Source organism: Mustela lutreola, chromosome 4 (genome assembly GCF_030435805.1).
Source record: "Mustela lutreola isolate mMusLut2 chromosome 4, mMusLut2.pri, whole genome shotgun sequence".
In the NCBI taxonomy this organism is placed as follows: Eukaryota; Metazoa; Chordata; class Mammalia; order Carnivora; family Mustelidae; genus Mustela; species Mustela lutreola.
Window position 1 is genome coordinate 183,436,500 of NC_081293.1, and position 16,884 is coordinate 183,453,383.

General features: G+C 41.4%; 1 protein-coding gene across 3 annotated transcripts in view; it reads left to right on the plus strand.

Moving 5' to 3' along the window:
* Positions 1-16,884, plus strand: part of EXOC4 (exocyst complex component 4) — a 730,059-nt gene that overhangs the window by 195,695 nt on the left and 517,480 nt on the right. For all 3 annotated transcript variants that reach the window (XM_059171891.1, XM_059171893.1, XM_059171892.1), the window contains exons 8-9: positions 8,592-8,737; positions 13,055-13,143. In XM_059171891.1, the coding sequence (XP_059027874.1) occupies positions 8,592-8,737; positions 13,055-13,143 (235 nt within the window). The remainder of the gene's footprint in view (positions 1-8,591; positions 8,738-13,054; positions 13,144-16,884) is intronic.

Consider the following 16,884-nt stretch of genomic DNA (forward strand, 5'->3'; position numbering starts at 1 on the left):
AAATAAGTGAAACCATAAGATAATTGACTCTCGCTGCTTGACTTATTTCACTCAGCATAATCTCTTCCAGTCCTGTCCATGTTGCTACAAAAGTTGGGTATTCATCCTTTCTGATGGAGGCATAATACTCCATAGTGTATATGGACCACATCTTCCTTATCCATTTGTCTGTTGAAGGGCATTTTGGTTCTTTCCATAGTTTGGCGACCATGGCCATTGCTGCTATAAACATTGGGGTACAGATGGCCCTTCTTTTCACTCCATCTGTATCTTTGGGGTAAATACCCAGGAATGCAATGGCAGGGTCATAAGGAAGTTCTATTTTTAATTTCTTGAGGAATCTCCACACTGTTCTCCAAAGAGGCTGCACCAACTTGCATTCCCACCAGTGTATTCCAACCCAGTGTAAGAGGGTTCCCCTCTCTCCACATCCTCTCCAACACATGTTGTTTCCTGTCATGCTAATTTTGGCCATTCTAACCGGTGTAAGGTGATATCTCAATGTAGTTTTAATTTGAATCTCCCTGACGGCTAGTGATGATGAACATTTTTTCATGTGTCTGATAGCCATTTCTATGTCTATTGGAAAAGTGTCTGTCCATATCTTCTGCCCATTTTTTGATATGATTGTCTGTATAGATCCTGGATATCAACCTTTTGTCTGTACTGTCATTTGCAAATATCTTCTCCCATTCCGTGGGTTGCCTCTTTGTTTTCTTGACTGTTTCCTTGGCTGTGCAGAAGCTTTTGATTTTGATGAAGTCCCAAAAGTTCATCTTCGCTTTTGTTTCCTTTGCCTTTGGAGACATATCTTGAAAGAAGTTGCTGTGGCTGATAGCGAAGAGATTACTGCCTGTGTTCTCCTCTAGGATTCTGATGGATTCCTGTCTCACTTTGAAACTAGAAGCTGGTTTTTTGAAAGAATCAATATTGATAAACCATTGGCGACACTAATCCAAAAGAAAAGAGAGAAAGCTCAAATACATAAAATTATGAATGAAAAGGGAGAGATCACAATGAACACCAAGGAAGTAGAAACAATCATCAAAAGTTATTATCAACAGTTATATGCCAATAAGCTAAGCAACCTAGATGAAATGGATGCATTACTGGAAAACTATAAACTCCCAAAATTGAATCAGGAAGAAATTGACAACCTGAATAGACCAATATCTAGTAACGAGATTGAAGTGGTGATCAAAAACCTCCCAAAAAACAAGAGCCCAGGACCTGATGGATTCCCTGGGGAATTCTACCAAACTTTCAAAGAAGAAATAACACCTATTCTCCTGAAGCTGTTTCAGAAAATTGAAGCAGAAGGAAAACTTCCAGACTCTTTCTATGAAGCCAGCATTACCCTGGTCCCCAAACCAGGCAAAGACCCTACCAAAAAGGAGAATTTCAGACCAATATTACTGATGAATATGTATGCTAAGATTCTCAACAAGATCCTAGCAAACAGGATCCAACAGCAGCACATTAAAAAGATTATCCACCATGACCAGGTGGGATTCATCCCTGGGCTACAAGGATGGTTCAACATTCGCAAATCAATCAATGTGATAGAACAAATTAATAAAAGAAGAGAGAAGAACCACATGGTCCTCTCAATCGATGCAGAAAAGGCATTTGACAAAATCCAGCATCCGTTCCTGATTAAACGCTTCAAAGTATAGGGATAGAGGGAATATTCCTGAACTTCATCAAATCTATCTATGAAAGACCCACAGCAAATATCATCCTCAATGGGAAAAAGCTTGCGTCCTTCCCATTGAAATCAGGAACAGGACAAGGATGCCCACTCTCACCACTCTTGTTCAACATAGTATTAGAAGTCCTAGCAACAGCAATCAGACAACAAAGGGAAATAAAGGTAGCCAAATTGGTAATGAAGAAGTCAAACTCTCTGTCTTTGCAGATGACATGATTCTTTATATGGAAAACCCAAAAGACTCCACCCCCAAACTACTAGAACTCATACAGCAATTCAGCAACGTGGCAGGATACAAAGTCAATGTACAGAAATCAGTGGCTTTCTTATACACTAGTAATGAAAATACAGAAAGAGAAATTAGAGAATCGATTCCATTTACTATAGCACCAAGAACCGTAAGATACCTAGGAATAAACCTAACCAAAGAGATAAAGGATCTGTACTCGAGGAACTACAGAACACTCATGAAAGAAATTGAAGAAGACACAAAAAGAGGGAAGACCATTCCATGCTCTTAGATCGGAAGAATAAACATTGTTAAAATGTCTATACTGCCTAGAGCAATCTATACTTTTAATGCTATTCCGATCAAAATTCCACTGGTATTCTTCAAAGAGTTGGAGCAAATAATCCTAAAATTTGTATGGAATCAGAAGAGACCGTGAATCGCTAAGGAAATGTTGAAAAACAAAAATAAAACTGGGGGCATCACGTTACCTGATTTCAAGCTTTACTACAAAGCTGTGATCACCAAGACAGCATGGTACTGGCATAAAAACAGACACATAGACTAGTGGAACAGAGTAGAGAGCCCAGATATGGACCCTCAACTCTATGGTCAAATAATCTTTGACAAAACAGGAAAAAATATATAGTGGAAAAAAGATAGTCTCTTCAATAAATGGTGCTGGGAAAACTGGGCAGCTATATGTAGAAGAATGAAACTCGACCATTCTCTTACACTGTACACAAAGATAAACTCAAAATGGATAAAAGACCTATCTCCTGTTTCTATCTCATCATCTAGTTCATTCTTTTATCCTCTCTGCAGATTGGCTTTCTTTGGTTTTTCATTCACATAGTATGAGAAGGTTGCCCTAAGAATTTACATCTTTTCATCTCCGTTGACCAACAGAGACTGTATCCCACTAATCCATTACTAGGAAAGAGAACCTGAGGGCCTAACTGGGGGTTGACTTTCTCCCCAGTAGAGTAGGCTCTGGCTGAGAGGGTGACATTCCCATGGTTACAAGCATGGCAACCAGAGTCTACTGTGTAGTTGGGGAACAATTTTTAGATGAGGTAAGGATTTTCTAAGCTGCGAAGCTAGTGAAAGGGATTTACTATATTAACTACCTAGAGGGATCTGGATGTTTCTACTTAGATTAACATAGAAGCTGAAGACAGGAAATGTGTTCACTATAAGCTGGTAAATTCCATATTTATTTTTAGGAAACTCTGGGTGTGTAACATAAGCAGCCACAAGCAATATTTTAAATAAAGAAGGTTAAATGGTAAATGAGGGATTCATTTAGAATGATGTTGCCAATGCTAAGCAAGTTCTAAATTTCAAAATCTTGGCTCTGCTTGATACATCATGAGATTTCTGACTAGCATCTTTGCAACTGCTAATCAAATATTACAGCAGAAGAAATACCAGACCACCCCAATTTGTATTTTCTTTAAAGCATTATATTTCTTGGCTTCTATCACAGAACCATTCAGCATAGCAGGTATTCAAAAGAAAAAGTGAATCGTAATATCCCTGGGATCTGTGGATATTCTGGTGCTTTCCAGCCATGTTTTCATAATTCTTGTCTTTGGTACTACAAATTAATACCTTTGAAGTTAAAAGACCCCATAAACTTTGACTCTCTTTATAGCAATTACCTGTGCTTAAAAAGAGAAAAGATATGAAGGAATTTAGAGTTAACAAGAACATGGGATAATCTTCTTTAGGTTTTCTATGGGTAAGATATGATTGCTAGCTCATATAATGTCTCAGAATTCCAGTCTTGGGTGATTTTCCCCAGGCAAAAGACAATGTGTGTGGCTTATTTCTGCTCATAAAAATGGAGATTTGAACCCATAGGTAATGGTTTAGAATGTTTATGTACAATTTAGAAGATGGAGTACATTATTCATAACGATGTGGAATCACCAAGAAATTACACGGTTGTATTTTAATACCAGGTGTCTGACGTTTGTGTCAAGACTTGGTAGTAGATGATTTTGCCTAATTCAGGCAAATTCCAAGCTTAGAAAAAGGAGCTTTTTTGTTCTTTGAGGTATTTAAAAAAAAAACACTTTTTACAATTTGGTATCAAAATAAGACTTTACCTGTTTTAATGCAGTATTTTCTAACTGGTAGTAAATGATATTAGGAAAAGAACCAAATACAGTGAAGGAAACAAATATGGCAAAGCTTTTGATTAAAATCATAGCTCTTCCCCCCCTTTTTAAAAAAGATTTTATTTATTTATTTGACAGACAGAGATCACAACTAGGCAGAGAGGCAGGCAGAGAGAGAGAAGGAAGCAGGCTCCCCGCTGAGCAGAGAGCCAGATGTGGGGCTCGATCCCAGGACCCTGAGATCATGACCTGAGCTGAAGGCAGAGGCTTTAACCCACTGAGCCACCCAGGTGCCCCATAGCTATCCCTTTTTAATTTCACTTGTATTATAGATTTTTATACTGAAGGGTTATGTACAGGGCTCATTCTGTTTTTGAGAATATTTCTAACGTGTGTATTGAAAACATATACATCAAGGCTTCTTACCACATTTTGTAAAATTCACTGATTCACAGTATATATATTTCATTTTCTGGTGTGTTTCATGGCTCTATGATGAAAGTAAAGAACTGTAAAAATTGGGGTGGTTGGGTGTCTTTTCCTTAAATGTTAAGTCATTATATCAGATAGTTTTTGATGAACACTTCTTTAACAGTGTATCAGATGGGTACTGTAGGAGCTCAGAAAAGGGGACAGCTGCCTAAAGTGGCTTGAGAAGGAGTCATTGGAGAGAAAACATTGGAATTGTTTTGGGGATGGGTTTGTTAGGGTATCGAGGAAAGAGGGTAACCTAGGTCAGGCGTTCTAAAAATGAGAGGGCCCTGGCATGAATGTTCAGGGAAGAGGTAAGTAGTTGATTCTGATTGAGTGCTGGGTTCATGTCGTGGACACTAAGATATGATCAGGAGTAGATACTAAGGTCAGATTGGCGCAGAGGACAAAATAGCCTTAAGACAGCATTGGCAACAGGGTTTTAGGAAAACCACTCTGTTTATGGTGTATGGGAGGGACTGGAGGAAGAAGAGACCAGGGGCAGACAGAGAAACAACGTGAGTTGAAGTTGATGGCTGTCAAATGATGAGTGGGGACAAATAATAGAGAGTCGGGAAAGATTGATGCCCTGGGGTACTAACTCCTGCATGGGTACAAAGGTGAGGGAAAGTGACCAAGGACCGTTCTGAAGTTTTAAACCCAGAGGCTGGTAAGAACAAGAAATCCCTCACAGAAAGAAGACAGTAGGAATTGCCCATTTTATGGGAAAAGCATTTAGGTCTCAGAATTTAGGCTTGACTTTATCCGAGCAGTGTGAGAGAAGATCAAGTGTGCTGTCACAGAGGTGGGACTGGAGCGTGGGAGGGAAGTCAGGGCTAAAGTGTATCATGGTAACAGAAATACAAGTGAAGGCTGCTTTGTACGTTTGGAACCTAAGGACAGAAGGGAAAGAAGATCATAGAGAATGAGGACCAAAGTAAGATTTTTGGTTAAGAAGGTAGAAATAGTATGTGTTTGTCGAAAGAAGGGGAGAAGCCAGTGTAGAAGACTAGATAATAAAGTAAGAGGTGATATTTAGGAGGACTTTACTGACTTGGAGAAAAAGAACAGCGATGTTGAATTACCTGAGTTTTAAGGATGCTCCTCAGGTAGGCCCTGATCAGTCAATATTTTACTGTACAAGGCCAACCGTTGAATTCTAGGACAAGCAGTACCTCAAAAGAATTCCTGGTTTAATGTATCTTCATGCTTTGTTAGAAACCTATTTCTGTCACACTGATTGGTATTAAAACCAACACTTGAATGAAAACAAGTGCCTTTATAGACATCGTTCTGTGATCCTATCAATTTGAAATTCTGTTCTGGTTTACTAGCCTTCTTTTGATCACAAATTCCCACAAACTATTAGCATCAACTCTGGATCTACCCAGTAATTGAGTGCCAGATCTACAAAGTCATCAAGTTCCTTAGTTGAGTCGTTACTGAAGTCAAGACCCAATTTAATATTCTCCTTGCCTCTTGGGCAGTTTGGATGACGTATTAGCAGAGATGGTATTTGTCAGTATATTACTATATCACTGTGCTGAATAATATTCTGGTAGCCTCGTAAACATATTAAGAAAAACACTGACCAATCTGTTAATATGTTTTATAGTTTCCCAGTGAAATCTCCTTTGTATAGAAACGTGACTAAGTCTGTTTGCTGCCACCCATAGCCATTCTCATTGGGAGAGTTTATGCTTTCAGTAAGAGTAGAGTGTCGTGGGGATGAACCAGGCTACAGAGTCAACTGCACCAGGGTTGAAATCCTGGTCTGTTGTTCCTTAATTATAAGACCTTAGGCTAGTTTTATTTATTTTTTCCCCAAAGACCACATACATAGGTTCACAGCAAAATTGAGGGGAAGGTACAGAGATTTCCCATTAATTCCTGTACCCACACACGGATATAGGCTAGTCTCTCCAACCTTTAAATCTATTTCTTCATCTCCAAAATATAGATAGTAGCTTTGGCTTGCTAGATTGGAAGATCAAATTAGGGTCATTTTCTGAACATTTCTTTTTTTTTTTTTTTTTTTTTTTTTTTAAAGATTTTATTTATTATTTATTTGACAGAGAGAGAGAAATCACAAGTAGGCAGAGAGTCAGGCAGAGAGAGAGAGAGAAGCAGGCTCCCGCTGAGCAAAGAGCCCGATGCGGGGCTCGATCCCAGGACACTGAGATCATGACCTGAGCCGAAGGCAGTGGCTTAATCCACTGAGCCACCCAGGCGCCCCACATTTCTGATACTTAATAAATATTTAGTAACACATATATGCTCATAACAGACATAATTGGCTTTAAAACTTGGGACAGCATCATGCTCACAGAGTGGTTCATAAATGCTTTTGCTGATAACATTTAATATGGTCTTCAAAGCTTTATTGAATGAATATGCAAATGAATGAATATACACCTGCAGATGGAAGGAACACTTACTGGAACTTGAGTCTGCAAAGCTTTTATTTCAGTCATGGGTAGAATATTGCTTGCTTACATCTTTTTTTTTTTTTTTAAGATTTTATTTATTTATTTGACAGAGAGAAATCACAAGTAGGCAAAGAAGCAGGCAGAGAGAAAGAGGAGGAAGCAGGCTCCCTGCCAAGCAGAGAGCCCGATGCAGGACTTGATCCCAGGACTCTGAGATCATGACCTGAGCCAAAGGCAGAGGCTTAACCACTGAGCCACCCAGGCACCCACTTACGTCTTCGGTAACACTTGATTATCCTGAAATTTTAAATGAGGCAAGTGATTACAGAAATGAGTTGACATACTTAATTCCACGTTAGATAGTCTTAGGAACCATGGTGATCTCTCTTCCAGATCTGCTACTTTCTTTCACAACAGTGGGAACTTTTTAGAACACTCGTCTTAGAAATACAACAGCTGGGGCGCCTGGATGGCGCAGTCAGTTAAGCATTCGGCTTTTGATTCTGGCTTAGGTCATGATTTCAGGGTCATGAGATCAAGCCCTTTGTCCGGCTCCAAGCTCAGCCTGCTTGAGATTCTCTCCCTCTCCCCCTCCCACCCCCTCTTGCGCACATATGTGCACACACTCTCTTTCTAAAATAAGTAAATAAATAAAAAAAAAAAAAAAAAAGAAATAGAGCAGCTGATTTGAGCCCAAGCCTTCCCCTCCTTGAGGCTGTAAAAGGGATCAGTTTTATAAGTATTACCCATTGGCACTTATGATTTAAAAAGCTGTTGGTTTTCTTGCTTTGAAGCTGTCAAGATGAGCAGTGGCCCTAGAAATCATTTGTAGGTTAGCGCCTTTTAGCCTGCAGTGGCTCATGGTGCCTCTTAGCGAGTTTGTTGGAGTCACCAGAGTCACTTATTCCCCTTCACTATAGAGTGAGGAGTGTGACGTAGTCTCCTGAGTGAGGATCCCAGGGTTCATGCTGCAATCCCTAAACCACTTCCTTATCTGTAACCTGAGAATTCCTTTAATCAAATGTTGTACTTTAAGTACAAATTAGCCCCTTGCCTACAACATAGTAAGCCCTCAGTAAGTACTGCGTCCTTGCTGCTGACATTGCTGCAATTGGGAGTTATGAGGGTTTGTTTGTTTTTTTAAGATTTTATTTATTTATTTGGCAGAGAGAGACATGGCAAAAGAGGGAATACAAGCAGGGGGAGTGGGAGAGGAAGAAGCAAGGAGCCCGATGCAGGGCTCGATCCCAGGACCCTGAGACCATGACCTGAGCCAAAGGCAGACGCTTAATGACTGAGCCACCCGGGTGCCCCAGTTATGAGGGTTATAAATGTTGGTTAACTCTCTTGGCACAGTACCTGGCGCATAGCGGAACCTCAAGAAAAATGTTCCCCGTTACCCCCACCTTCAAATGTCTAACATCCTATTCTCAGTTTTAAGTGTAGATGGCAAATAGATGACTTTCTGTTTATCCTGAATCATTCCTTAGATCTCCAACTAGAAGTATGAATAGCTAGGTTAATATACTTCCGAATGTCAAGGATGAGGCTTTCATCATTTTAAATTGCTTTTCTTAGTTGCCCATCATAAATGTGTGCATTAAACTGTTTATCTGATTGCACAGATGCTGTTGACTGAGTACTTGGATATGAAAAATACTCATACGGCCTCTGAACCATCAGCTCAACTAAGTTATGCCAGCACTGGACGCGATTTTGCAGCCTTTTTTGCCAAGAAGAAACCTCAAAGGCCAAAAAATTCTCTTTTTAAGTAAGTATTTCCCTGATGGTCAGATAGCAGGCATCAGGAGTGTTTGATCCGAGTGGGATATTCTCTACTGTTTCGGCAGCTGGTGCCTCACCCAGTGGAAGCTGATTTGAAGCAACTTATAGAAAGTGAAAATATTTTTTATTTTGTATACCTTTGTTTTCTGTAAGGGGAAATGGCTGTTTTGAAATATGGTGAGTGGACTGTCTAGGACTTTTAATAAAGATTTTGGAATTTACTTCTGTGGTGTTTTATGTAAAGTGAAGGGAAATGAAACTTGCCAGTTGTTTCTGGGGACTTTTATATGAAATGAAATACATCAGCTTTCAGATTATGTCAGATTTCGGCAGCAGGAGTAGTGGCTAACGCTGAATCCTAAGTCCTAGCGAAAGCATGAAGCCTTTTTCATGGATTGTCTCATCTACTCATTACAACCTTATGGGTCGGAGTCTTATTTTTTTTTAATGTATTTATTTTATAGACAGAGATTACAAGTAGGCAGAGAGGCAGGCAGAGAGAGAGAGAGAGAGAGGAGGAGGAAGCAGGCTTCCCGCTGAGCAGAGAGTCTGACGTGGGGCTTGATCCCAGGACCCTGGGATCATGACCTGAGCTGAAGGCAGAGGCTTTAACCCACTGAGCCACCCAGGCACCTCTCGGGGTCTTATTTTTAATCCTTTTTTTGCACACAAAAACTTGAGACCCTAGCGAGGTTAAGTAACTTACGTAAATTCACATAGCTAGCAATTGGTAGAAGCAGGGTTTAAGTCTTGGTCGGTCTCTGTGTTCTTCTGAGGAGTCAGGAGATAACAGGTTAAGCAGTTGTGCCTGTAAATCTTAGCATATGAAGTGACTACAGAAGTATTATCTCTGTGTTTGGAATTCATTATTTTGGAACAGTTGAAGCTAGAGTATCTTTTATTGATTCACTTTTGAGATTTGTTTATATCATAGATTCATAGAGTTCTTAATCATTACTGGAAGTTCCAGCAGGGCGTTCATCTTGGGATCTGGAGGAAAGGAGATTGAGTGTGCCTACACTGGAATAAAATGCATTCTGTGTATCGAGTGCATTCTTTTTTTATGTTTTACCGTTTTGTTCAGAGCACAGATGCACTAGTAGTTAAAATGCTTTAGTCCACAGGTAACACAGGCCCCCATTGGAAAGTTCTTACCTCACGTGCTAAGGAGGAACGAAGTGGAGTCTGGAATCCGACAGTGCATCATCCTCAAGGACCCGACTCTCATTTCATGCCTTTGGTCCCACTCCAATATAATGGTGCAGCCAAGGAGAGGGTGTGATTCTTCTGCAAATTTTGTTTTTGAAATTAGTGGACTGTTTTTAATACCACTTTTCAGTTTAAAGAAAAATCAAGTAGACAAGACAAAGAATTCTCTTAACATCCCCCTTCCTCAGAATTTCTACTTATGTTAACATCTTGCATTCGTTCCTCTGGTACGTTTCGTACAACTGATGAATCGATATTGACCATTATTAACTAAAGTGTGTCGTTTACCTTCTAGTTCACTCTCTGTTTTGTACATTCTATGGGCCTTGAAAAACATGTCTTGTCGCATATGCACCATCACGTTATCATACAGAATACTTTTGCTGCCCTCAACATCCTGTTTTCCACTCATTTTTCCCTCTTTTCCCCACCCCCTGAGCCCCTGATAATCACTATCTCTGTGGTTTATCTTTTCCAGAACGTGTTATAGTTGGGATCATAGAGTGTGTGGACTTTTCAGACGAGCTTCTTTCACTTAGCAATATGGATTTAAGGTCTTTCGTGGCTTGATAGCTCATCTCTTTGTATTGCTAAATAATATTCCATTGTGTGCATGTACCTTGGTTTTTTTCCATTTTCTATTGAAAGACACCTTGGTGGCTTCCAATTTCTGGCCATTGTGAAGAAGGCTGCTATAAACATGCAGGTGTTTGTGTAGATGTAAGTTTTCTGTTCATGTGGAGAACTCCCTAAAAGAATGATTACCAGACCATTTGGTAAGATTATGTTTAGCTTTGCGAGACACTGCCAAACTGTCTTACAAAATGGCTGTACCATTTCAGATCTTTTTTTAAAATTAATAACTATCTCTTTATTCATCTTTTCTGTGAGTGTCAAGACCCCCCTGCAAGTTTCTTTCAGGTCTTGGGATCGGGTCTTACACGCATTCCTATACCAGTCCCTGGCAGATCCCAGTGATTGTCTTAAAATAGTCAGGGATCTTCTCTGGTGATAGTTGTGGGCTGGAGAGGAACCGCTTTTCCTCAGCATTCAGCCGTTGGAAGAGGGAGCAAAGAATGCCCAGCTAGAATGGGGACTCTGGCAGCAGACAGGGAAGGTACTGAAAGAGAAAACGTGGTTAACGAAGACGGCCCGAGATGCTGCCTAATCCTTGGGCTTTTGCTTCGCTGGCTTGTTTGCTTGCTTGCTCTCTGGTGTGCTTCTCTCTCTCTCTCTCTCTACCTCTCTCTTTCTCTCTTTTTCTTCCTGTGGTAAATCTCGGTGTACTGCAGAAAGCAGGTTGTAAGGTGTTTAGATTTCATGCTCTCAACCATCACCCTTAACATTCAACCTCAGGCCACTGTATACATTTTTGCACATTTAGCCTAACCTGAAGTTGTGGTACTGAAAAACATATAAATTATCGGAACCAAATAAATGAACTTAAGTTATTCTTAAACATTCACTACTATTGCATAGTAATAGAAACTCATCACCCATACCAAATTAGACCATTCTTACAGATTTGCCTCCTTCTGGTCTTGGTTCTCCCATTAATGAACCATGCAAACCAGAGTGGGTCTACTGTCATGGTGGATCTCTGTGTCTTTGGCTATAAAATAAGGAAGTGAGACCAGATCATCCCTAGGGCCTCTTTTACTGTAAAATTTTAGCACTCTGTGAGTTGTAGCAAACATACAGAGGGTTTCCTGAGTAGCAAAAATGCATCAGGTCATAAAGGATTAAGATTTGGGTGAGCTGTAATCTGTTTTTATGACACCCGTGAAGGACTTTATTACTCTCTTTAATTGCCCCTAGCCAAGGTTAATTAAGTGTGTTTAAGTTCTCATTCTAGCCTGTGTGCCTCTCTATTCTTGGCTCAAGAGTTCATTTCTTTTTCCCTTGCCATGTTTGATCAATAGCTGTCAGCATGCTCTCCGGAGGTCAGCGACTTCTCTCCAGCACTTGACTGGCAGGTGGCACTTTTGAAGGACTGCACACTCTGCCTTCCTTCTGGCTGCGAGGGTCCTCTCAGTTCTTGGCAGGGTGCAGAGGAGAGGATCAAGAAACCCTAGGGTCTCCCTCAGACTGATATTCATCTTCCTTGTCAAAGAATGGGGAAAAAAGGCAGAATTAAGGAAGTGGTGGCGTTCCTTTTCTGTTGCCAGAAACCTATGCCATTATCCCTGTTGCTCTTCCGTGATGTTGCTGTTTACCACTTAGTGGCAATCCTTCTCAGGAGGATTCTTCCTGTCAGCCCGTTGCTCTGGCTTTGAAAAATCACAGGCCTGAAATGGAATTTCTTAACACGTCAAAGGTTCACTGTTGATACGGTCTTCAGTTCACCTGTTCCCACCCCCCTCTTCCCTGCTGTTTCACTTAAGACTGTGACTTTTTTTTCTTTCCCTTTTTAAAAAACTTTTTTTTTTTTTTTTTTTTTTAAATTCTGGCATTCTTGTTTTCACCTTTAAGATATCAGGCGCCTGTCCTCCATGTTGCTGACCTCTGAAGTGATTCCTGGGGTGAACACACACTTTGTCCCCTGAGAGTTTGGAGAGTATTTCGTGTTGTAGGTGGCAGGTCAGAAACTGTTTAGAAATTATGCTGCTTTTGAGGACTTTTAAGGAGAGACCATTGATGCCTTCCTCGTTTGGTGTCCGAAGCAGCATTGCTAGCATGCCTTCTGTGCTAGTTCTCTGACCAGGGAGTTCAAGAAGCAAGATGTCCGCCCTCTGGAGCCAGTATTTCTGTGGTGCCTTGTGAACTGGAGAGAAGCCCATTAGAATGACTTCATAGGATATCCTTACCGCATGTGCGTAGGGATCCTGGCAGAGGGTCTGGAGGTGACAGAGGAGAGTTCCATCAGCTGAAATGAAGAAGGAGCAAATGATCCAAAGGCTGTTGTGGAGGGGGGCGTTAGCTAGGAATATTGCTCCTAAATCAAGGTCTGTGGCAGCCTGCTTTGGCCCTTTCATGGGAGAGCCAGAATGTTTGGGGCCGGGAGCATTAGGGAGCACCCCACAGACTGGAGTAGAACACTTTTGGACTACGTGGCTGGACACTGCCTGTTGGTTTACCCTGCATCTCTTCCCAGGTTCGAGTCATCCTCCCATGCCATCAGTATGAGTGCCTACTTGCGAGAGCAGAGGCGGGAGCTCTACAGTCGCAGTGGAGAACTCCAAGGTAGGTGATTGACCTCTCTGGAAAAATGAGTTTCTGGAGAAGGATCTGAAGTGTTGGGCACATGTGAATTTGTGGTTTGCCTTCACAGGATTCCTTCAAGATGGCAAAGTTTTAAAGACTTGATAAACTGTTTCTTCTGTTACTTCCCAGCATCTGCTGTCAGGCAGCTAAAGCCATTGCCATGGCCACAGATTTTATAGACCTGCTACCAGTCAAGTGAGAACTCAAAGCTTAAGATAGGAGGTCAGTCTCTTCGTGCTAAAACGTGGCAGACACAAGTCCAGTCTGGGGAAATGCTGGTCTTCTATGGCCGTCACGGGTACACTTAGTACTTTCCATACCTTCTAGAATGTAGCAGGAGCACCTGGGATTGGGAAAAGGGTAAATGCAGCCTCCGTCATTATTTAAAGGGAAGAAAGGTGTCTCTAAGTGAGATGTTGTAATCAAGCTAGCTTTGACATACAGGATATTTGATACCCGTATGTGGTTCCTAAAGAGTTGTAACCTGGAGAAGAAAATCCTTGAGAAAATAAATCGTAAGCAAATTTGATTAAATTAAAAATCCAATAACATTTTCTTCTGTGACAAGAAAGATGCTAATCACGGTAAATGCAATCAATTTAGAAAGATTTATGTAGTCCTGCTAAGTGCCTGCCATTCTAGGCATCGAAGGGGATGGAGGTTGAGTAGAAGGGAAGAAAAGATAAAGCCTTAAGATCCAGCTATGCAAGTAAGGCAAGAATATCAGTAATAGTGCCAGGAAGTCAGGGCTAACAGCTAAGTAGATGATGTACATGAAAATGCTCGAGAGGGTGAGAGAAGGGAGTGATGATTTAAATTATTTTAGAACTATGGGCTTCCTGTATAAGGGATGCATGAGAACACTTCATTTGGGGGAATGCTTTAGAGGCACTTGAAATATTTAGTCTTCAGGATTTATCAGGTTTCAAAACATTATGCAGCATCCAGCCAGAACTTTCTGGATTAAAGACTACCACCCAGCCATTTCTATCTCCACCTTCATTATTAATCTAAATACCTGTAAATTTTTCCAAAGATAGCTACTCTGCTCTCTCATGCCTATACCATAGTAATAATCCCACAGCTCATGGGTAGAGTTACCAGAATTAAAAGCCTAGAAATATGTTTGAGGATATAAGGAAAAGGAAAGTAGCCTGCCAACATTTTATTTAGTAGTAGTGTTGCTCTACATTGTTGGAAGCATGAGGTACATGGGTGCAGGGGGTAGTTAGGATTGGAGCAAGTCGAGGAGCGAAGGTGGAAGGTGACCCAGGCTCTAGCAAGCAGCTGCCTGGTGGCAGTGTGGGGTGGACTGAGAAGCTTGGAACAAATTGTGGTGACTGAGCCCACGTTCCTGTAGGGCTGATCGTACCCAAACTGCCACTCGGGCTGCAGCTGCTCATTCAGGACTAGAGCGATCCTTCCTACGCAGTAGCCTTATTGTATGTAATTGTTGAGTCGACATCACGAAACTTTAAATTTACCTCCGCAGTTTTTCTCCACTTGGTTTGTAGTACGAGCAGTTTCTTTAATGGGGACAAAGCAAGCCTTTCTTTTTTCTTCTAGATCATTCCACTTTCTACTCATCTGTACGCTTAATGCTTTAGAGCAGTTTTAGGCTCACAGCAAAGTTGAGTGGAGAAATTGCCAAGGCTTCCTGCATACCCCTTGCCCTGACACAAGCACCGCCTCCCTTCCTACAACACCCCCGCCACAAGGAAGCCTTTTGTTTGACGTGTAGAGATGAAAAGGTAGACCACATAGTTAACGGAACAACAGAGCAACCTATCATTCATTCAGACTCTAGCATAATTAGTCCACCAAGACAGATGACTGATTATCTGTCTTCTCTTCTCTGCGCTCCCAGCCATGCAGAATGGCTTTTCTGCCAGTGGCCCTGGTGGTCCACAGTCTCTGGAGAGACCCTGGAGCAAAGCCGTGACGAGAGGGTTCAGGGCCCAGATTGCCAACCCTTATACTCTAGCTCCCCATTTCCTAGTTTCGTACCCTCTTTGCCTCTGTTTCCTTACCTGTACATGGAGACGGAAATAACAGTACCCACCTCACGAGGTTGTTGTGAAAGCTTCGTTGAGGTAGGTGATGAGCAGTGTTTAGAAAAGTGCTGACCGAATAGGGAGTGTTAGGTCTTCCTCCTCCCCCAGCCCCCTTGTTCTCGCTCATTCTGTCACTTCAGTTTTTGTCGTCCTTCTCTTTGTCTCTTTAGCTAAATCTACTCCACTTTCCAACTTAAATTCAGTTGTCACTTAGTCTGATGACTGTCCCGCACCCCATGATCAGTGCTCACTTGTTTGAGTGTACCATGAAACTCTAAGCTCAGGAGAGATAGACCATTTTATTTTCTATCCTTAGAGTAGGGCCTGGTGTAGTAAATATTCGGTAAATAGTGACTGACTCAGCGACAGAACCAATGAGGGCGGTTGACATCAAACGTGGGATAGAGAGCTCAACATGGAGAGATAGGAAGGGCCCTGAAGGGAGAGGCGGCCACTGAGAGGCAGTATTGGCTTCAGAGGTTCGGTTAGTTTTTAAGTTAGGGAGAAGGAGAGGTTGTGTGTAGATCTGTTTTTGTTCTCTGCAGTAGTTCTCTACGTAGCTTCATTAAGTAGGAATGTTGCCCCTGAGCTGTCTGGCCTAGTACAGCACTGCTGTGTATAATGGAGAGACATGTCCAAATCCAACTTCATTATGGAGAAAGTTTAGGTTAATTGAGGACTCTTTGTAACTGGGAACGTTCTCATTTTTCAGAAAGTTAATTGAAATATGGAACTATATGTGATGGTATATTTCACTTAACCAGTGTTCAGCAAAATAGGAGGATTTATCTCGGGTTACAAGGAAGAAAGTAGTCAGCAAACATCTCATGTTCATAATAATCATTAAAACATAATTTTAGCTGAGCGGACAGATCACATGCATGCTGAGAGAAGAACTCCGCTGACGAGTTTCTGTAAAAGTTTGATGGTATTTCATTGAGGAGCAGAAGTGTCTCTGATGAATGCTTTTAACAGTTCAGCAGGAAAAGGGGAAAATCACACCTATTTTCCATTGAAAAACCAGCCAGCCTTTCTCAGTTACTCTATTCATCTGACTTGTCCATGGACCATTGTGAGATCAGCATTTCAGTTTATCTTTGAAAAGGTATAATCGAAAATAGTTCAGTCCACTGGACTGGCAGAAGGGGCTGGCAGAAGACTTTGTCTCTCCTCTGCCCGCCACAGAGCTGCAATCTTCGCTTCCCAGTAGTTTGGTTCAAGGGTCAACTTTTCCTTCTGTGGCAAAGAAAATTCACCAGAAAGACCATCAAAGTCACATTAGAGAGGTCCCGTTTTATAGAAGTTAAGTCTCTCCCAACATTTTCAGTTCATCGCACAATTAAAAATGTTACTCAACAACACACAAGGGGAGCAAAGAACGTAGAAATGAGATTTCTTTGGTATCATCAACCCATCTCAGTTGGCTCCGTTCAGGTGCAGATGGTCCATTAGCCGGTGTGCTGTTGGCAGTTGGGCCGAGGAGGTGGGGATGCTCTTTCAAAGTGTGCAGCAGAACAGGTGGAAATCGAACTTGTGTGTCTCCGTTAATCAGAGAGGTCCTGTTGCTTTGAGCCTCTCCACTGCTTCATTGTGAGGCTTAGGCAGTCAGGTTAGAAAGATAGTAGTTTTAATGAACATTAAATGAACATGCTACAGGTTAGAAAGA